The sequence below is a fragment of the Paramisgurnus dabryanus genome, chromosome 16 (genome assembly GCF_030506205.2).
Source record: "Paramisgurnus dabryanus chromosome 16, PD_genome_1.1, whole genome shotgun sequence".
Classification (NCBI taxonomy): domain Eukaryota; kingdom Metazoa; phylum Chordata; class Actinopteri; order Cypriniformes; family Cobitidae; genus Paramisgurnus; species Paramisgurnus dabryanus.
Window position 1 is genome coordinate 27,375,271 of NC_133352.1, and position 22,834 is coordinate 27,398,104.

General features: G+C 36.6%; 2 protein-coding genes across 3 annotated transcripts; one reads left to right on the plus strand and one right to left on the minus strand.

The window, feature by feature from the left end:
• The first annotated feature begins 2,858 nt into the window (after positions 1–2,858).
• LOC135759121 (phospholipase A and acyltransferase 3-like) lies at positions 2,859–5,436 on the plus strand. Its single transcript, XM_065273917.2, has 5 exons — positions 2,859–2,969; positions 3,187–3,234; positions 3,861–3,969; positions 4,056–4,324; positions 4,523–5,436. The coding sequence occupies exons 2-5, from the start codon at positions 3,220–3,222 to the stop codon at positions 4,652–4,654; spliced, it is 525 nt and encodes a 174-aa protein (XP_065129989.2). The 5' UTR covers positions 2,859–2,969; positions 3,187–3,219; the 3' UTR covers positions 4,655–5,436.
• A 656-nt stretch (positions 5,437–6,092) lies between these two features.
• Positions 6,093–15,913, minus strand: scyl1 (SCY1-like, kinase-like 1). Of its 2 annotated transcripts, XM_065273915.2 has the most exons (18): positions 15,749–15,913; positions 12,822–12,962; positions 12,170–12,292; positions 11,519–11,739; positions 11,315–11,405; positions 11,069–11,224; positions 10,835–10,993; positions 10,400–10,507; positions 10,155–10,268; positions 9,897–10,052; positions 9,611–9,799; positions 8,508–8,583; positions 8,202–8,396; positions 7,956–8,083; positions 7,772–7,852; positions 7,301–7,663; positions 7,101–7,179; positions 6,093–6,987 (listed from the first exon to the last, which is right to left on the minus strand). In XM_065273915.2, the coding sequence occupies exons 1-18, from the start codon at positions 15,854–15,856 to the stop codon at positions 6,863–6,865; spliced, it is 2,613 nt and encodes an 870-aa protein (XP_065129987.2). In that variant the 5' UTR covers positions 15,857–15,913; the 3' UTR covers positions 6,093–6,862. The 2 variants fall into 2 exon arrangements, with proteins under 2 accessions (XP_065129987.2, XP_065129988.2); XM_065273916.2 differs by lacking the exon at positions 7,772–7,852.
• Positions 15,914–22,834: the final 6,921 nt, after the last annotated feature.

Consider the following 22,834-nt stretch of genomic DNA (forward strand, 5'->3'; position numbering starts at 1 on the left):
TGTTTTTATTGTGTTTTAGTGTGTTTCTTAGCTGTATTTTTTTAGTTATGAAGGCTTAAATCAAAACAAACCAACTGCAGTTTGATTAAAGGAACAGTATGTATGCCCATCAGTTGAGGGCTGCAACTCCACTTTTTAAATGACAATATCCTGGCCAGACCATAGTTGTCAGTGATATAAGTATTTGAAATGAAAATGATTTTTTAACGTCTTGTGACATATCAGGGCCATTTTATGATTAATTGATAAAAATGTCTTACATACTGTTCCTTTAATATTAATTCTCAGCCAACGGAATGCACAATCAAAAAACGAGATTTTCTTTTTGTTTTGGAAGCAAACTTTTCTCTTTTTCATGGCTATACAATATTGGTTTTGCTATTAAGCCTACGCTTATTATGCTTAACAGCAAACTAGAGCACGAATTGAGCACATATTTCTTCACATTGTTTTTGTTATATCTTGTTGATGTGTGTTTTTGCACTGCAGTAAAAATCAAATGTAGCTAATTTCTTGTTCAAATAAAGATTTCAAAATGTTAAAATCACTGTGTTCTCCGACTTTAAAGGAACAGTATGTAGGATTGAGGCCAAAACTGGTATTGCAATAACAAAACTTGTGGCTAAAACTGGTACTGCAATCACACAACTGGTGTCCAATACACAAAATGGCAACATAAACATCAGTTGAGGGCTGCAACTCCACTTTTTAAATGACAATATCCTGGCCGGACCACTGTTGTCAGTGATATAAGTATTTGAAATGAAAATGATTTCTTAATGTCTAGTGACATATCAGGGCCATTTTATGATTAATTGATATACATTTCTTACACACTGTTCCTTTAAATATCGAGCCTTGCCTTCAAAGTTTTTTCATAAACTGCTAAAACTACAGAAAAGAGAAGCTACACAGATCTTGCTGCGATTCAAAGAAACAATTGAAGCCAGGCACATGGATTTACAATTGCCATTTTGTATTAGATATGTCAAATTAAATAAGTAGTGTATTTGAGTAAATCATATGTTGTGTAAAATATGACTGACTACTCATGAATTAAATATTTAACATTTAGTAATCTGTGTAACAATTAAGTATTTTTAAGGAATTGATTAAAAATATATGCATTATGATAAAACCTGAGTAATTACTAATAAGTTAAATATTATTTTCATTTTGGTCCACATTTTAAATAATTTTTAAGACTTATGTCTGACTTAAGGCCTAAGTAGTTACTAATGGGTTTCAATGATTTTAACTTTAAAATAATGGTCCAAATTATAAGCTATTTATTAAAACCTGAGTAATTACTAATAAGTTACATATTATTTTCACTTTAAAATAATGGTCCACATTTTAAATAATTTTTAAGAATTATGTATTAAGGCCTTAGTAGTTACTAATGGGTTTCATTGATTTTAACTTTAAAATAATTGGTCCAAATTATAAGTAATTTATTAAAAACTGAGTAATTACTAATAAGTTACAATGATTTTCACTTTAAAATAATGGTCCAAATTTGAGTAATTTAAGCAATAAATTAAGCAATAAGGATGTGTCATGGTTCTGCCCTCCTGTCCTTTATTTAATCTAGTCTTGTGGCAGAATCATGACAGACCCTTGTTTTGTGTGAAAGCACTGGCCTTGTTTATTTAGGCCATGTGCTTTCTGTCTCGTCTCCTGACCCCGCCTACTTGTTTCCCCATTTATCATCCCATTATCATTTGATTCATGTCACCTGTTCCCCCCTTGATTTGCTCCCTTATATAATCCTCTTGTATTCCTTGTCCAGTGCTTGTGCATTTGTATCACTACCTGTGAGTAAAGCTGTCAAGTCTTGTCAAGGTCTTTTGTATATTTAGTGTGAAGTAAAGTTTATTGTTAAGTGTATCCAGTTTAGTGTAGTTTGGTATCTTGTCCTGTTTAGTGTTTAGTCCCTCTGTCTATAGTTATCCTGTTTATGTTGTTTTGCCCCCTCGTGGGTTTTGTTTTCTGTTTTATTTTATAATAAAAGTCTTCAGTGTTCATCCCTTGTCTGCTTTTGGGTTCGTCCTACATCACCATCATAACAGGATGTATATATCTAACAGAGTTTGAAAACATGGAAACATTTTGTAAGATAAGTTGGCTATTAAGAGGTGTATTCCTCCTATTGTTGTTTATGGTTAAATAAATACAATAAAAATGTGGAATTCAACTAATATGGTAACATAAAAATTGAATCCTATAGTTACAATATTTAGCCTTTTCTTTGATTAAAGGTAACATGAGTAAGTCAAAGTAATTAAGTAAACATTTTTTTTAGATTGTATTATTTGTAGTTCTCAAACTGGATTCCCCCAGTTTTCAAAAAATGTGTAAAGTACATTATTATAAGTTCTGTGTAATTAAACCTCAGAAGAATAAGGCTATAACCAACATCACTACATTCATTGTATAATTTAATATGTTTTGTTTAATTCATATTATTAGGTTTTCATTTTTTTTGTGGGGGGCACGAAGGGATGCACAGGATCAGACCTTATTTATTGGTATGTAAATGTTGATATGTAGGTATAGTTTTCCAGGAGATATTCAACATTCAGTAGTTAATATTACTTATTTATTAAGTAATATGTAACTAGTTGTTAATTAACCCAAACATTAGTATTGCCTACTGATTGATCGCAGTTTATTTAAGGCCTTTAAACATCACTGAAAACATAGTTATGTATATTATATTGCATTTCTATCAATAGATCCTCCTAAATTTGACAAATTGTACCTTTAAACAACAGTAAAGTTTGCTTTGCCTTCAGAAAAATAACAATAGCGCTTTAAGAGCGTTCACCAATGAGAAAAAGAGATCTGCATGCTGATTGGTCAGTCCGCTTTCTTTAAAGCGCCATCAGCTGATTTTTACCTCTGATGTTATTTTTACTGCAACCAGAGGCGCGTGGATGGTAATCTTACTCAAATAACACCTCTGTGTAAGTATATGATCTTTATTATTTCATCTTGTTTTAACACACGATAAACTTACTAAAGAATGTTCAAAACATACGTGTTTCCTGAATGTGAATTATGTAACGTTAACCCACAAAGCCCGAAACAGCATATGACAGCAGACACGTTTGGTTTACGATAACACTCAACGAAAAGAAACAGGAATTAAACTCTAGCTTTTATGTGTTTGTTATAACACAGTGTCAAAACCAGCAGCAGACTGAGAAGGTTGCCATGGCACCGACTAAGGTAAATGTGTTTTACTGACCTGAAAAGAATGTAAAGAATGACGAATAAAGTTAAGTGACATATAAACAAAGACGATTTGTTTCGTAGTTTCTATTTATAAAATTAAAGGGTTTGTTACTGTTGTAGCTTACTGTGGGTTGCTTAAGGGATGTGGCTTGACCTAACAACTTTCTGAAACATTTTAAGATCGGACTCAACACACTTAAAGAGTGTTTCTTGCATAATGATTTTTATCTGTGATTTTAAACGACTGATCATAGTCATTTCTAGTTGTGCCCAGTCTTTATGATCAAATTACATTCATAATCTGTGCGAAAATCATTAGGTGTGTCCACAGCTTAAGTTCATACATAAATGGAGAGATAAACAGTATAAAACTTTTAATTTTAGAGAACTAAAACTTCACCAAAACAAAGCGAACAGGTCTTTTGTTATCTTTTTATTGTCTTACATAATAGCAGCAACAGTTTCACTTTCTATTTTACAATACTGAATTTACAATTTTTTTTAAAGTATAAAGTTATAACGTATCTATAAGTTATACTATCTTAAAGCCAAAACAAACTTTTTTTCTATTCCTTTACTAAACATAACAAAATATCACTCCTGGTGTAATTGTATTCTAGCATGACCAAAAACCAGAACCAGGAGACCTCATTGAAATCTTCAGAGGCGGATACCAACACTGGGCTATTTATATTGGCAATGGTTTTGTGATTCACCTTGCCCCACCTTGTGAGTTATTTAAAAGTTATGTATAGATATGTAATTATACTAAAATGCACACGGTGTGGTACTTTATCACATTTCTTGTTTTATAGCTGAGCATGCTGATGCTGGGGCTTACAGTATGATGTCAGTACTCTGTGACAAAGCCATAGTGAAGAAGGAGGAACTCTGGACTGTAGTTGGCAATGATGAGTACCGTATCAACAATCTTCTGGATAATAAATATGAACCTCGACCTGTCGGAGAGATCATACGGGAGGCACGGAAGTTTCTGGCAAAGGAACTTCCATATTGTGTGTTTAGAGGGAATTGTGAGCACTTTGTCACAGAGCTAAGATACGGAAAGCCAGAGTCTCGCCAGGTACAGGAGTTTCACTTTCAGATCATTCACAGATGTAATGATGTAATTATAATGCTTTTTAAATGGTTACTTTGAAACTGATTACTGTCCTGTGATTAAAAAAAAAAGATTTACCCTTAAGATTTTGCCAAATAATCATATAGGTTATCACTTAGTGAATTGATATGCATTGATGCACATTTTTGTCCATTCTCACAGGTGCGGCAAGCAGTGAATATAGGTGTTGGAGTTGGTGTCATGGCAATGGTTGGCATTGGAGCTTTGGCTTTTGCTTCAGCAATTCTTGGTTCAAGAGACAAAGAGCAGCAAACAAAACGAATGAAAAAATAAACTGAATTTGGAAGGCTTGACTGTGCTTTCAATGTCAGTAATTTTTTCAATCCATGTATTTTATGGAAAACTTGAATATTAAAAAAATATATATTTCACGAAGTAGAAGTCTTAAAGGTGCAGTGTGTACATTTTAGCGGCATCTAGTGGTGAGGTTGCGAATTGCAACCAATGGCTCAGTTCACTGCTCACCCCTCGCTTTTGAAACGCATAGAGAAGCTACGGTTGCCGCCACCGGACAAACATGTAATCTTCGGAGACAACTTAGTAAAAAAGTTTGTCCGTTAAGGGCTTCTGTAGAAACATGGTGGCACAAAATGGCAACTTTCATGTAAGGGGACCCTCGGGATGTAGATAAAAAACGTCTCATTCTAAGGTAATAAAAACATAACGGTTCATTATGAAAGGTCTTTATACACCCCTGATAATATAGTTTTGTATATTATTTTGCATTTCTGTCAAGAGATCTTTCTAAAAATTGCACACTGCACCTTTTAAGTTTAATGAGCACAAATGGAAATATTTATTATAAAATGTAACTGATTGCCAGAAGGATTGCAAAATTGACATCTTGTTTGGTAACAGGGCAATACTGTATTTTTCACAATTGATAAATCTCTTTCTGAAGGACGTGTTTTATAAATATTTTAATACTGCACATTTCCCTGCTGACTTTATTAATAACTTTGTAAGCTATGCTAATATACTCTAATATGGCTTATTGTGTGTTTTTCATGTAGTTTTATAATCCTTATTAAACTGAAGTACCTTTTGTGATGTGATATACAGAGTCCGAGTATGTTTTTATTTTTTGTGACTATAATTCAAGAGTGCAGCTTAACCACAAACAACTACACTCTAAAACGCTGGGTAATAAAAAAAAGACAAACCCAGCTGTCAACCAGAAAATGTTTACATTTGATCAATGGGTTAAAACAACCCAGCATCGGTTAAATTGCAACCCAACATGTTAAGGGTATACCATTTGACCCAGTGCTGGGTAGTAACCCAGCATTTTGGTGGGGTGTGTTGTCATTTTGTATAAATTTGGAAGGCAGCACAATGTTGGCCTGTATTCCTCAGTTCAATGAAATCTTTGTTACCAATACTCACAATAACAAAGCAGTAGGAAGCACAGGAATTGAGTAACAAAGACTCGATCAGCACAACAAATCACAAAAAACTTTGTCATTTCTGGTTATCATGCAGATCAAGCTGACATTTTTTCATCCCACTGACCTGCACTACAAAAGTTTAATGAAGACATTTTAAGCTTAAACCTTAATATAGTGACTGAGTAAGGTTACTTTGATGCTACTAATCTCAGAATTTGGTTATGATACTTTACCCTGAATTTCACAAACAGGGTCCCGTTTCCAAACTGCATACTTTCAACAGCACAGTATTGTATTACAGCAATCGCGCAACTAACAATCTGTACAGTACATTTCAGAGAAAAGTTTATTGTTCATCTTTTTGAGTTAAAATGAGTCTGTACAATATATGAATATGTACTCTGAAAATATTGCACTAGATCTCAGTCCCATGAACTAAAAAAAACATTGATTTATTTATTTATTTTACAACATAAGCAGTGCCACCATCCAAGATAAAAGGCACAAACCAAAAGTAACAAGGAGATCCAACTGTACTATGTTGTATGGCTAAAGAAAGATCCAAAACACCTTTAATGAGTTACGTAAATCTTCTGTCCCGTGAACCCACTGTTGTGTTCATACATGCACTGGAAATGACACCGGCCCACCTGGGACCCTTATTGCCCCAGCTTTCTTCTGACTGTACTGGAGTTTCTTTGTGTAATCCACTGTTAAAAGTCCTTAAAGTCCACATCGATTCAGTATTAAATGTATAATCGCAATACATATATAGATTATGATTTCATTGTTAAATCTTAAACCCTGCAACTGTCACTGACATCATAAACTATGATGATATTTTACATATTAAAAAAAATCATGATACTGTAAGAAGAGTAAAGGAATATCATAGTTTATGCTTTGCAGATGTGGGAGACGGATTTGCTCTTCATATTGGCCCAATGGTCAGACAGCTTTGAGGTTCCTCCTCTCTGACATCCCGGGAATGTTTCTTTAAAATCTTACACTGAATGAAGTCTCTTCATCTTCAATGAGTTCATGACTGTTCAGAGCTTCTGGCCTGCTACCTTCAATGTTAACCCCTTATAATTCAGTCTAGTTTGCGTGCGCCCAGTTTGAGAGGACCCTTTGCTGCCTTGCGTTCTGCCCGTTTGGCCTCAAGCTCCTTCCTTCTCTCTTCTCGTTTTTTCTTTGCCAATTCTGCCTTACTTAGACCTAAGGGGCAAAGCAACAGAATAAGCATTTTTGTAATATATAAGTTTATTTTAACACAAAATACATTTAGTGCAAAACAGAATCTGGAACACAGATAAAACATTGGTTCTGACCCTGATCATCATCCAATGATTCCCAGTTTTCCTCTGCTCCCCAGTCTCCTGTGGCGTCTGCATCCCAGCCATCAGATTTCTGTGACAGAAACATACAAATCATACATAAACACATGGCTAGATATTTAGTAGTACCTTCCACATAATTTTACCACAGGAATTATCAATCAATTTTTTCTTAAAACCCTTCTTTTTCTTACCACAGTAGCAGCAGTGTTATTTGTCCTTTGTGACACACTGGAAAACAGATCCGATGTTGATGATTTTCCTGCATCCCAGTTGTACTCGCTAGCCAATCGTAACTCTTCCTGTCCAGCGCTTAAACTGGCACCTTTTGGACCACTGCCTGAGACCGAGGAAGTGGGTTTTTGTCGTGGGGTTGGGGAAAAACTCTCGGCCAGACTCTCATTCCCTTCCCAATCGTTACCCCAACCCTCATCGGCAGGTGAACTTTGACTCTGACCATCGGCATCTTTGTCATTGGACCAGCTGTCATCAGCATCCCAGCCTGAGCTCCAATCAGAACTCTGCTTCTTAACCATCTCAGATGACTTCCGACCAACCTATTGAAAGATGAAGAGTATGGTGAAAACTACTTTAATCAGGTAGACAAAGTCAGAAGGCTTATGGTGATCTCCTTCTGTTTACATGCTACACTGCAAATACCCTACATTGTTTTTCTTTTGTGCTGAGGACATGGCCGACCAATCTGAATGCCAATCGTCTGGGTCTGTCCGAAGTTTTTCAGGGTCCTGAGTGCACACAGTATTTGAATATAAGCTACTCTGACACATTATATAAGTCAAGCCCTTAAAAATACTAAGATTGTAGATAATCTGGAAATCTATTAATCACCTCAAGGCTTCCCCAATCCTCATCATCCCACCGATCGACATCAGCCTCTGTTGTCTCCTCATTTGAAGTCTCTGATTGGATGTCTAGTGCACCACGGGCACTGGATGGCTGTGGTTTTAACTCTGGACCTAAAAGAGAGGACAAGCACAAGCCCTTATAGCCTCTTGATATGCATTATGTTTGGCAAGTTAAAATACAGTATCATTCATAAGGAAATGTTTTGAATAATTTATGTTGGCTTTATACCTTTGTTTGCTGTATGTGTGGTTACAGGTCCAGGTGTAGGTTGTGGGGCAGGACTGTTTTCAGCAGGTGCTGCCTCCGAACCAGCCGGAGCATTTCGTATAAGTTTAGAGGTAAGGGACGAAACACCGGTTACGGCCCACCCTGCCCATGTGGCAGCAGACCCCCCTGTCTGTCCTGAAGAAGTCACATCCTTCTCTGCAAAGAAACAGTGGGTTACAGTTTTAATACATACATGTTGAATTTCAAATTAATTTTCCTGACTTATCCATGACCTTCACTGTAATTTAGGATTACAAAACCTTTTACCTATTTCAGCTATTTTAGAGGGGTCTTCTGAAACTGTCTCCAGCTTACTGAGGAAACTTTTGATAGCTTTGAATGCCTAAAAAAAACAGAAGTTGATCAAAAATATAAAAATAATGCACAGTATTTTACATTTATGCATTCGCCAGATGCTTTTATCCAAAAGGACCCCTATTTTATCAGTATTCGAACCCACAATCTTTGATCTGCTTATGGGTGATTCTCGCAAAATTAGACTTATGAGGTGTCAACAAACATTTTGATAAAAAAAGTAAATGCAAAGTAAGAGTATCAAAATAAGAAGCATACAGTTACAAACATCTCTTCATGTACTATTTTGCACATGATTTCAAATGACATCATACAAACCAATTTTGTTGTTTTTTCCACATTTAAGGGGCAAATTTTCATTACCGCAACGTGTCCATGACTGGATTTGGGTTCTTTGACATGGAAATATTTATAATTGAAAAATCTAAAAAATAAAAAGCTTCAGTGCATGTTATACTATAAACATTAACAGTAAAGAAACATGTTGCATTTGGTGATCATTGGTAAATGTAGAGACAATAGTAAGGAATATAAATGTGTCCAAGATCAATTTTCTCATCCTCCGCAACAATTTTTAATTATTGTTTAAGCCCTCAAGGAACTAACATTTTAAAAAAAACAAATTGTTGGAAGGGACATAATTGAATGTGACACTCAAGAGTGCTACCAGGTAAGCAGTTCTTATTTTTTCTCTCCAGATAAAAGTTACAATTTTGTTTGTCATAGTACCTAGACAACTTTTTAGTTCTAATTACCGAAACATGAGTTTGTAAATGCATATATTTAATGTAATATCATGTTGCGGTAATGATAATTTTTGATAATGATAATCTAAAATATGTAAATAATAGATTTATATATTATAGTTATATTAAGTTTAGACCTTAATCTTATGTGCAAAAAAAAAATAATTTGGCTTCAAGGGCTTTTTAAATTTTTTTTGATGCTGGACAACTTCTAAGTCTGGATTTTGTGAGAATCACCCTAATGCAATGCTTTACCAACTGAAAGCACACAAATTTTGCATTTCATTTGCCTACACTATTTTCATATACCTGATCTCTGACATTTTTGTCTGGATCCACGATCAGTGTGCACAATGTGGGCAGAATCCGAGCGGCGCTCTCGGTCACACTATAGTACTGATGAGTGGCAGCGAAGCCGAGCACACCAGCTGCGCGTGAGGCAGGAAACGGGTCTTTAGTTGCACGCGTGAACGCAGATACTAAAACACGCTGCCGCATCTGAAAAACATACGAAAGGGACACAGGACTGTAATTAAGAGAAGCAAAATGTCATGGGTGTAGTAGTGAAGGATTATGTGTTGACAATTACAGTTACCCCGGGATTGAGGTAGGGGGCGATTTTGCCCAGGCAAACTGTGGTGTTGCACCGAATGGGGCCCTGATCATCCCGGGCCTGCAGACGTGCAAAGTGACGCATCAACTCCTGGTTTAAATTGGTCTCGTTCAGTTTAGGGGCCAACAAGAGCATGGACTAGATGGAAAAAGAAAAGATACATAGCATCCATGTTATACATCAAAAATAAAAATAAAATCATTCTCGAAAAAGTTCAGCTAAACTCTAGCATATGCATACCTTTACAGTCTGCTCTCGAATGGCAGGGTTTGTGTCTGTGAAACCGTGTACCACGTGTGGGAAGATCTGGGAGTTTACTGCTGCTTCATTTAAATACTGGATAAATTGCTCCATCTGATATTTATAGAGAAAAGTGTGACGAGCAGTAATTTAGAATTTACAGAAAGTTTAAAAGAATTGAAAAGCTACAAAAAAGCTAAAACAAGGGGAAAAAATTACATTTAACAAAGGCTACTTGTTTATACCTGTTGTAGCAGTCGTATCCTCATAGCTCGGTCAGTAGAGGAAAACATCTTCACTATGACTGGGATGATTTTCTGCTGGTACTCTTCAGCTGACAAATACTTCCCTACCTATCACAAAAACATTACAACTGGATCAGAGGAACAAACTTGATGCTTGTTACACAAGACTCACACTATGCGCGCCGTACCCGAATACTTTTGACCCCTGGTATGCTTGCAAAGGTGGTCTCTGGTACGGTTCACTTTAGTTCGGAGACAGGATGCAATGCTGATCTGAAAGCTTGATGTTAATTATGCAACTGTTTTAATCTTTAGCTGTCCTGCGGGCAGTGGCAATCGCACTTGGGTACGTTTCGGTACAGTATGGTACAATGCAGGTACGCCCTTAAGGTTTAGTGCAGCATATGCAAATCTGGTAAAAAAAAAGTCTGGCACCTTAAATAGAGGTGTGAGAACGACAGCACCAGCATTTCCAAACTCGAAGGCTGTGAGGAGCTGAGGCAGCACTTTGTGCTTGCAAAAATCTTCAGGGAACGAGTCGAGGTTCTCACTCAGGTCCTGGAAGAACTGCTGCTTCTCTGCAGGCTCCTTAATCTACACACACACAAGCAGTTTGGTGACTAATCTGATCAGGTGTGTTGAAATAATATTCAAAGCTGTTTTAAATACCTGTATCTCTTCCAGAAACAGGCAGCTCTCCACAAAGCTGTTGTTCATGAAACCTCCTGGAGATCTGCAGTTCAGTAGGAACCTTGCCGGGTTGGGACGAATCTTTGGGTTTGCCCCGACCAACTCACAGTAATGCGGGACTAACTTTTTTGGAATCTAAACAAGATAGGAATATATATAAAATTGAGAAATGTAGAAAAGAAACATACTTGTTGACTTTTTAAAAGATCAAAAATGATCTGGGACCTTGCCAAGAGATCGTAACGAGGAGGCACGGGCTAAGGATCCATTAAATACTTCCCAAATAAGACAACCGAGACGCCACACATCCCCTGACCTGAGATGACCAAGATACATACACAACAGTGAAACATGAAACAAAACAATTAACATTTTAGGTCATTAAAAAATAATTAGTGATAAATACAACAAATTCTACATTTAATTTACCATTTGTCTCCACCACTGCCAGGGCTCTCAGGAGGGTCATATTTCTCCAGATCGGGGTTGATTACTTTAGGCGGAGGTAAGGAAGTGGAGTCTCCTTGATCAGAGGTCACATGATCCAACCCTCCAAGTTTCCATTCACCGGCACGGTCCACAAAGATGGCCCACATGCCCAGGTTATTATGGAGGAGGTGACAGTCGTTTACCAAGAAGCTTAGGGCTTTCTGATGTGGAGGGATAAAAGCAAAATCTATTATTCGAAAATTATACATGAAAACACACTGTATAGAGCAAGGTTATCCAAACTTTATGTGTACAAGGGCTACTACAATGGATAAAACAATCTGGAAGGCTAATTTATTGTATACAGTGAAGTCTACTCAAAACTTGTTTATTTTACTTGTTGATATGTTTTATCATTGTTAAAAATGTTAACATACAAGAAGCCAAGCCAATATAAAAAAATGTGTAATAAATAAATATTAAAATTACGCTATTAAAAAAATTATGCTTTGGGGGGCAACTCCATGCGGACAACCTGGTGCCCGCAGGCACCCCGTTAGAGACGACTGGTGTAGAGTGATGGCGTATTTGTCAGGAGGTGATACACACAATATTTTTTTTAAACAGATTTAATTTCTGTCCATGTCTTACCACAATCTGGTGAAGGCCCCATGACACCTCTAAGTCGCTAACAACACCTTTCTCCGCCTGGACCTTCAGGTGTGCTGCCAGAGGTGTCACTGGTTCTGTGACAATGTATAAACTTTTCTCTGTCTGATGTCAAACAAATAGAAAAATACTTGTTAAAAACATATAATCAATGTCAAATCACCTGCTAACATAAAATGTAGAAGTGCAATTTATTTTCCAACTCGTCCCAAATTTGCTTGAGATAACATTACTAATGACGTTCTCAGGAACTATACTGACACTATGCCAGAGAGATTTGCAGCTGTAATTGCTGCAAAAGGTAGACATACCAAATATTAAAGTGAAGTGTCCTGTCAACAATTAATACATTTTATACATCCATATAATGGTCATAGTTAGGTTTCATGTGATATCAGGGAGCAATGTAATGCGCATGTGACGACAGAGATGACTGCAGTGTGTAATAAGATTTGCATTTCTCCATCTAACCCTGTAAAAATACTGCTATCTGAATAAGACTATGACCACATTTACATTACCTCAACCTAAATGACCAAGAAAAAATTGGAGCAAAAGAAAAGAAAAACTAATTAGCACACTGGAAAACTTCATACATTTCATTTCATAAATATGACAATACTTGAGACCTTACCTCTAACCCATCTACGTAGGATAAGATGTTAGGATGTCTGAGTGTTTTTGTGCGTTTGAAAGCTGCTTTAGCCAGCTGTGTTTGCTCCTCTGTTCCCTGGGACACCTCATACACGAAGAGCGATACTGATTCACCAGTAGTCTGAAAAAGGCAGTTGTCAAGTTAAGTTACACTTCACCCATATTAAGAGAGAGACTGGTAGTACTGGTAGGAAATTTGAAATTATTTGCAATTATTATTGAAATTATTTGCAACTGATAGCAACTGATTTGTAAATTATAATCACATAGCTGACACCTGTCAGTAATCTTTGTAAATGATAATCAGACACAGTTACAACCCCTGTCAGTAATCTTTGTAAATGATAATCAGATACAGTTATTAAAGCCTGTCTGTAATCTTTGTAAATGATAATCAGACACAGTTACTGACCCCTGTCTGTAATCTTTGTAAATGATAATCAGACAGATACAGTTACTGACACATGTCAGTAATCTTTGTAATTGATAATCAAATACAGTTACTGACCCCTGTCTGTAATCTTTGTAAATGATAATCAGATACAGTTATTAAAGCCTGTCTGTAATCATTTTAAATGATAATCAGATACAGTTACTGACCCCTGTCAGTAATCTTTGTAAATGAATGATAATCAGATACAGTTATTAAAGCCTGTCTGTAATCTTTGCAAATGATAATCAGAAAGATACAGTTACTGACACATGTCAGTAATCTTTGTAATTGATAATCAGATACAGTTACTGACCCCTGTCTGTAATCTTTGTTAATGATAATCAGATACAGTTATTAAAGCCTGTCTGTAATCATTGTAAATGATAATCATACAGATACAGTTACTGACACCTGTCAGTAATCTTTGTAATTGATAATTCAACAGATACAGTTACTGACACATGTCAGTAATCTTTGTAATTGATAATCAGACACAGTTACTGACCCCTGTCTGTAATCTTTGTTAATGATAATCATCAGACAGATACAGTTACTGACCCCTGTCTGTAATCTTTGTAAATAACTGATAATCAGATACAGTTATTAAAGCCTGTAAGTAACCTTTGCAATACATAATCAGACATAGTTACTGACCCCTGTCTGTAATCTTTGTAAATGATAATCATCAGACAGATACAGTTACTGACACATGTCAGTAATCTTTGTAATTGATAATCAGATACAGTTATTAAAGCCTGTCTGTAATCTTTGCAAATGATAATCATCAGACAGATACAGTTACTGACACATGTCAGTAATCTTTGTAATTGATAATCAGATACAGTTATTAAAGCCTGTCTGTAATCATTGTAAATGATAATCAGACAGATAGAGTTACTGACACCTGTCAGTAATCTTTGTAATTGATAATTCAACAGATACAGTTACTGACACATGTCAGTAATCTTTGTAATTGATAATCAGACACAGTTACTGACCCCTGTCTGTAATCTTTGTTAATGATAATCATCAGACAGATACAGTTACTGACCCCTGTCTGTAATCTTTGTAAATAATTGATAATCAGATACAGTTATTAAAGCCTGTAAGTAACCTTTGCAATACATAATCAGACACAGTTACTGACCCCTGTCTGTAATCTTTGTAAATGATAATCATCAGACAGATACAGTTACTGACACATGTCAGTAATCTTTGTAATTGATAATCAGATACAGTTATTAAAGCCTGTCTGTAATCATTGTAAATGATAATCAGATACAGTTACTAACCCCTGTCAGTAATCTTTGTAAATGATAATCAGATACAGTTATTAAAGCCTGTCTGTAATCTTTGTAAATGATAATCAGATACAGTTACTAACCCCTGTCAGTAATCTTTGTAAATGATAATCAGATACAGTTATTAAAGCCTGTCTGTAATCATTGTAAATGATAATCAGATACAGTTACTAACCCCTGTCAGTAATCTTTGTAAATGATAATCAGATACAGTTATTAAAGCCTGTCTGTATCAGACAGATACAGTTACATACTGACACATGTCAGTAATCTTTGTAATTGATCATCAGACACAGTTACTGACCCCTGTCTGTAATCTTTGTAAATAATTTATAATCGGATACAGTTATTAAAGCCTGTCAGTAATCTTTGCAATACATAATCACACACAGTTACTGACCCCTGTCTGTAATCTTTGTAAATGATAATCATCAGACAGATACAGTTACTGACACATGTCAGTAATCTTTGTAATTGATAATCAGATACAGTTATTAAAGCCTGTCAGTAATCTTTGTAATTAATAATCAGACACAGTAACTGAACCTGAATGTTAGTAATCTTTGGAAAATGTAAATGATAATCAGACACAGCGATTGAAGCCTGTCAGTAATCTTTGTAATTGATAATCAAATACAGTTATTGACACTTGTCAGTAATCTTGGTAATTCATAATCGGACACAGTTTTAAATATGGCCTATAAGGACATGGATACAGTAAACACTAACATCCGCAGGCTTTCTCAGCTATTAACCATCTTACGTATAAATACATGATGATGACAACCAACGCAAAATAAAAAGAAACAACTAAACAAACAAATGCCAACGACAGAAATATTTCAGCAGTTCTTAAAGACTGAAGCTATCTGTTGACGTGGCCACATCGATTACGTGGCTGCTTTGGAGAAAACGTGACAAAATTTCCCTGCTTTCGTCAATAAATGGCTTTAAAATCTAAACAGTACGTTCCCCAACGATAACAATACGACTCTAACATGTATGCTCTTCTAAAGAAATCCCAGTTTTTTTCTGATGCCGCTTTAGCTTTCGGTGTACTAGGCGCTGGTGTTGCACAATGCTAAACGAGACGCGGCTAAACTTTAGACCGGGGCGTCAGCGGCCTGCTCCTGTGATATTTCTGTTTTATAATACTATGACAAATGATGTTACCTTGCGTTTCCCCCGACTAAGTGTCCATATGCCTGACTTTTCTTGGTTTTCGGGTAAAATTTCATAGTTGAAGTCTTTGATAGGATCCCGAGCAAAAAAGGACCACATCCTTCTCCCTCAATCCTGCTCACAGTGTTGCTGCAGGAAGGACAGCAAAACGCTAGAGGCCGCAGGTGCTTTTCGGTGTAAGTATGGAGTGGCAGGTTGCACTTTAATGAATTGTTTTTTTCAACCTGTGTAAAACTGTAATATTGAAGGGAAAGTGTAATATGAAATGTCATTATAATCTTATTTCGGAATGGGACATTAATTTTAGAGATCTAACATGTGCATAATTTACGTTACTGGTTGAACAATATTGTGGTGACAGGAGGTAAAAATGCTTCAATAATCTTCCATCACTTATTCACCATTATTTTATTTCAAAGTACCGTGTTCTTTTTCCAAGTAACAAAAAATGTCTAAATAATGACTGGGGTTGTCGGTCTCTGCAATTATTTTGATAACACAGTAAGTAAATGTATTAGCTAAGACAAACAAACAACGAGCATTTATAATTTAACAGCATTCATCTTTGTTCATGTTTTTTTTTATGTCAATACTATTCTTTAAGGTAACTGGTATAAGGTGGTGTTAGTTTATGTCAACTAATGCATAAACTAATGTTAACAAATACAATTGTAAATAATTACTATTATTTTTAATACAAGTGAATAGAGAAGGCTGACAGTTCCCAACATTCTGCTTTTCATGTTAGTCTTGAACAGCTTGTAATAAGAAAATTTACAATTTTGGTCAAAATAACCCTTTTTGTATTTTATCTTTTTTTTGTTTATCATTTTGCTTCGTTTCAAAGTTTTCTACATTAGTTTTAATGCCTCAATTGCAATACGTAGGCAACATATGTGCTGACAAGAAATTCTGTGGCATTAAATCTTCAAGCAAGACAGAATTCTGTTTGTGTTAAAATTTAATGCAATACAAAAAAATCATTACGTTTTAAGACTTCATTGTGATATCAATTCTGTGAAACAATTGAGTACAGTGTAGTCTAAGTTATAATTCCCCACTTAGAACTTAAGTGTACTACATGTTTGGCCAAATAGTAACAGAGCCAGCACTGGAATAAATAACCTTTCTTGGAGATGTTGTGTTACTTACATAAATCTCTCAAGCTCATTTTTATGAGACACAGAGTGCCAAAACTAAGCAGCTGTGTCATTACCTCCTGAAAAATTATGAGTCCATTAAACTAATTGTTTTGACTACACATCTCATGGCAATTCAAGATTAACGGAGTGTTCATGCCTCATGCTGACAGAACTTTGAAACACCAATTTTAACAAGCACCAGATTTTTCATTTTAAGGACATAATACATTACTTTTCTCACTATGTGTACTCTAAAAACAGTACTGAAGCAGTCCCAGGGATAATACCCGTTACATAGGCCCTAATATGCACGGTTTAGGTAAAGATACAGTATGTACCAAATTGGTACCATTAAAGTACTAAAATGCACCCTTTAAGTAGAAAGATATATTTTTAAAATGTGTACCGCCCCAGTGATGGCTTTTGTATCTTCATTTTTGAGTGTGGTATATTCTAGAATGAAACGACTAAGAATGGAATATAAACCAAACAAAAAAACTGACTGGAAATTAAACGATAAACATTCAGCCTACAATTAAAGCAGAACAAAACTTCATAGTATTTAGTGTTTCATACTAAATTACATTGTCAGAATTACAGCAAGATTGACAGTCAATTTACAAAGTTACCACACAAAAGAGAAGGGAGCCTTATAAGCAATAGTTGGTTTCATATATTTTATTGGTTTGCACACACACACACACAAATAAAACAGTGAAGACACTTTGATAACCACCATTGTACACAACTTTTCCTCCTCCCTACCATAACCCCCAAAAATAAACAAATAATATACATATATTTTACACTTGTAAAATTTGGCAAGATTACCTTTTAGAATCTTATTTTTTTCCAGTTTTAGAAGACATGACATCAGTGATCCAAAATATACTGGATGGGGCATTGTTGCTTTATTTCAGTCTGGATTTACTGAAATGGGGTTTTAATCTCCAAACTAGATTTTTACATGCACTGCAAAGACCTTGTGTCACATCCTCACACCGTTGTTACAAACCTGTATAGACCCTTTTACAGCTCACGTGATCAAATAGCCTGCGCGCGCATTCGGGCAACAGAAGTGGTGTTATTCCCCATTGGTTCTAACGTGGTAGCAACTCAGAAAGTTTATTAAAACGGTTTCTCAACATCAAAATGTCCAGTTGTTGCGTTTGGTTGCACTAATATAATATACTAATATACGTATATATGTATCTGGCAACTTTATTTTTGGCCATCTGCTAACGTCTTTTATCCACTCCACTATAGTACACGGATCTGGTAGCTGTAGTGAAAATGATAAAGTCAATTTTTTAAAAATAACTTACTGTTTGTGTTGCTTCACTGTTGATTCTTACGATACTTCCGTTGCCTAAATGCGCGCGCATATGCTGCCACGTCATCATTGTGTACAAACAGTAAAAGGGTCTATAAGCTTTCGTTTTGATGAACAAAGATAGATATTTCGAGGAATATTTGTAACCAAAACTATTATACGCCCCATTCACTTCCATTGTAGGAAAAGTACTATAAAAGTGAATGGGGCCCATGAACGGTTTGGTGACCAATTTTTATTTGGAGAAAAAAAAATTGGAGAGAGGGTGAACTATCCATTTAAATGTTTAAAGGGATAGTTCGGCCAAAAACGATATTAAACCCATGATTTACTCACCCCCAAGCTGTCCGAGTTGCATATGTCCATCGTTTTTCAGACAAACACATTTTCGGATATTTTAGAAAATATTTTAGATCTTTCTGTTCATTAAATGTAATGTCACGGGGTCCAGCAATAGTCCACGACCTTCAAGTCCAAAAAAGTGCGTCCATCCTTCACAAATTAAATCCAAACGGCTCCAGGATGATAAACAAAGGTCTTCTGTGGGTAATCCGTGCGGTGTTGTTGTAGAAATATCCATATTTAAAATGTTATTAACGTTATAAACTACCTTCCGGTAGCGCCGCCATCTTGGAGTGATCCGCATTCAGGATGAGAGCTTACGCAGCGTACAGAGTTTCTCTGCTGCTGCTCTATGCCCCCGCCCTCCGAATTTGTCATACGTCACTAAGAAAAGTGCGTACACTACGCTAATACTCTCTCCTGAGTCTAAGATGGCGGCGCTACCGGAAGGTAGTTTATAACGTTAATAACATTTTAAATATGGATATTTCTACAACAACACCGCACGGATTACCCACAGAAGACCTTTGTTTATCATCCTGGAGCCGTTTGGATTTAATTTGTGAAGGATGGACGCACTTTTTTGGACTTGAAGGTCGTGGACTATTGCTGGACCCCGTGACATTACATTTAATGAACAGAAAGATCTAAAATATTTTCTAAAATATCCGAAAATGTGTTTGTCTGAAAAACGATGGACATATTCAACTCGGACAGCTTGGGGGTGAGTAAATCATGGGTTTAATATCGTTTTTGGCCGAACTATCCCTTTAAAGTGAGTTTGTGAAAGTAACTTTCCTTATTTTTGAACAGCCAACCAGAAGTCACCCACCCGAACAATCATTTATGGCCAACACTAAATACCTTAGTAAAATAAACAGGACATTATAAAAGCAGCTATTGGATTAAAAAAAAATGAAGGATAGCTCTAGAATCTGGTGAGTTGTGAAATAACTTAAATGAGAAATTATTTTTGAACAGCCGACCAGAATTCACCTACCCTAACAATAATTTAGATGGCTAACACAAAAAAACTTAGTAAAATTTGAGCAGAGGTTCTTAAAGCAAAGACACCGCAGGGAATTGAACCCCGTCCCGACAAATCGGGAGTGCCACCACCGGAGTCTTTTGCTTTTTTTCTTATGAGGTTAAAAAGCAAAACCTGAAGAAACAATCAAGATTGTTCCCTCAGGAAAAGAAAAACCCCAAACCTGCTGCTCTACGTTACTCTGGTCTTGAACGGCTTGTCTTCATCGGCCTGAAACTAGAGAAAACTACAAAATTTTCCCATCCCCAGATAACCCATTCAAACAGCCAAAATGCAACTAATAAGAAATTAAATGTCTAATTTTAAAGTGGTTTACGTTAAACCGGACCAGTGAGGTCTTGGAAAAATGCCGCGCTTGTGTTCAGATGGGACACGTTCCTATTTAAAAGCTGAAACAAAGAGAGAACAGTTTAGAGGCCCCCCCACCCCACCATATGACCAAATTAATATTACAAATGTACATTTACCACCAAACAATCCTCCAGGTCTTGAAATTCCACGAATAGGGCGGTACGAAATCACCTTTGCAAATCACCAGTCCTGTAACTAAAAAGCTCCAAGGGTTTTCTGTTCCCCCCCAAAATCTATTCTCATTTTATATCGTTCATTTAAAAGGAATACATGAACTTATCTTAAGCCAATAAGGCTTTGCACCAAATCTTCCAAAGTTCAGAGTACAAATTTTAGCAAGCCTACAGCTGCAATGAAAAAGAGAGAAGTTTACAACCCCCAACCCCCACCCCACCCAAATGCAATGAATTAAATTTCAATTTACAAACAAATGCAAAAACGGGTTACTCAGAATTTGACGCAAGCACATCCATCCACTCCCATGTTACGTCTCAATTTTTAGAAGTAATCGCAACAGCATACCTGAAAAGAGAGAAAGTGTTGCCCCACCCCTTCCCAAAGGATCCAAATTCTACACACTGACATTAATGCCAACATTCGATTAGATTTTACATTTTAGTTGGAAGGTTATGCACATGCATATTTATTATTAAGTAGTGTGACATCTAACCATACAGAAGATCAAGATCAACTATATGTACTTAACTCATAGCAGATAGCAGCAGAGGGATGCTCAATTAGCAGCAAAAAAAGCCTGAGGTTGATCAGAGCGACTGGATTTCCCAGTATTCCATCAGGCGGTTAGGCATCTCCCAGGTGATAAGACAAATTAGCTCCCTAAGTGAAATTGACCTAAGAAAAATGAAGAAATCGGGGGAAAAACAGGAGAGACGCAGAGACAAACAGAAGGATTTCTGTGAAGTGCTTCCGGGGTTGGGACAAAGCTCTTAAGCGCACAGAGAGGGATTCGGGCCGCCATTCATTCAAGTGAAGACATACACCGGGCAACTGCTCTCACAGACAGGCTTGCATTGACGCAGTGGAGGCGGCAGGGGACAGACGAGTGATCTGAAACAGAGCTTCTACACACAAACAATTCCACCACACCGATTGCATACCAACTATGTCTCAAACTAAAGTAGTATAAGATGCAAAGAAACTTAGTGCATGAAAGCATAAGAGTGTTGATTCTGAAGCATTAGTGGTTGATGTTTCATGGAGGACTCTATGATTAAAGGTTGAGACACCTGGTTACTACAGACTCCACAGGATGACGACGATGACATGTACTTTCACCACACAGCGGGTTGATGAGATTTCTGCAGAAAGAGAGAAAGTGCAAAGCCCTTCCCACCCCAAACATCTCTTCCACATTCACACAGCCGAACAACTCTGTTCCAAATAAAGCTGCACAGTTGCGCAGCTTTTTCTAGTCACTCCAAATTTGGGGTCTGAAGCACAGTTGTGCAACAGTTGGATAAGGCGACTATTGCTATACATTTGTAAAGCAAGTATTTAAACCCTGTACAGTTGCGCAGGGTATAGTGACTGGGTATTTAAATATTTATTAAATTATTATAGTACAACCAACTCTCCTGCCTGACGAAGCTTTCGGTCGACCGGGCGATTTCGGGGCATAACCTCGGGTTCTGTGTAGACAGTGTTCTTCCCATGGCTTTGTAAGATTCTGCAAGACCAAAAATGGCAAAAACCAAGAGCCCTACACCCCATCCCAACAAACTAATTTCCAAGTAAAAACATCAGAACTAAGATTTGGGGATTCAAATTGAGGTAGACTTATTAGGCTTTTAACTACAATAATGCATAAAGCATATATGACTTGAAAGATTTTAATTCACGTTTTGCCTTTCTTTCCTTGACCCCGAGCACAGCGGTAGGATTGGATTAATCTGGCTCTCGACCTTGACATGTTGACATCAATCCCTGGCATCCAAGCTCTACATTAAGCGCGTGCCAAGCTTTATATTCAAAACCTGAAAAAGCATAAAGAAATACCCAAGAAAACCCCACACACACCCCAAGAAACAAATGCATACCAAATATTTCAATCTCAACAAGCTATGCATTTATTAACTGAAATGTGTGAACAATAACAATGTACACTTAATACAAATTACACAACTAATTTGTAATGCATGTACTCATTCACCAGCTTACATTTAAAACAGACTTTAAATGAAAAAAGGTTAGGAACAAATGGGCTTGTTTAGTGACCTTACGTGACCAAAAGAGGCTGAAGTTGATTGATGCGAAAGCAAATCTTTACATACAAATGTTAGGATGAAATCTTGAGTTGGAAAGCGTTCGGGGACACGGCACACTGAAAAATGCAAAAGGGAGGGAAAAAGCCTACACACATCCCTTTTCCAAATACAAACAATTAACCAAACAATAAGCGGCTAATACAATTACTGCTGATACACTTAGCCATAAAAATTGTATTTAAACACAATGACAGACAAAAGCAAATGAGTGCCATTTACATGAATACCCATTACTTGCCATTAGAAAACGTTAAAGCGCCCAGGCCTCTATTGAAGTAGCCTTGCTCCATAAATGGGGGAGGGGGGAGCAGATATTGGTTGGACCACCAGCCCTGTTCTTTGAGGGTTTGTTTAAATCTGTAAGAGTCACAATTAAGCATTCCCCCCCAGATCCACAAACCCAAAAGGACAATATCCATACAACCAATATCAAGCCAAACTTGTGCCATGATAAATAAATGTGAAGCTTTTGATCCCATGCTATGTTACCGCAGATGAAATTGCTGGTCTAGTCGCCATGGAAAGTTTGCAACAGACGCTCTTCCACTGGCAGACATACTGGTGGTTCCTTCCCCC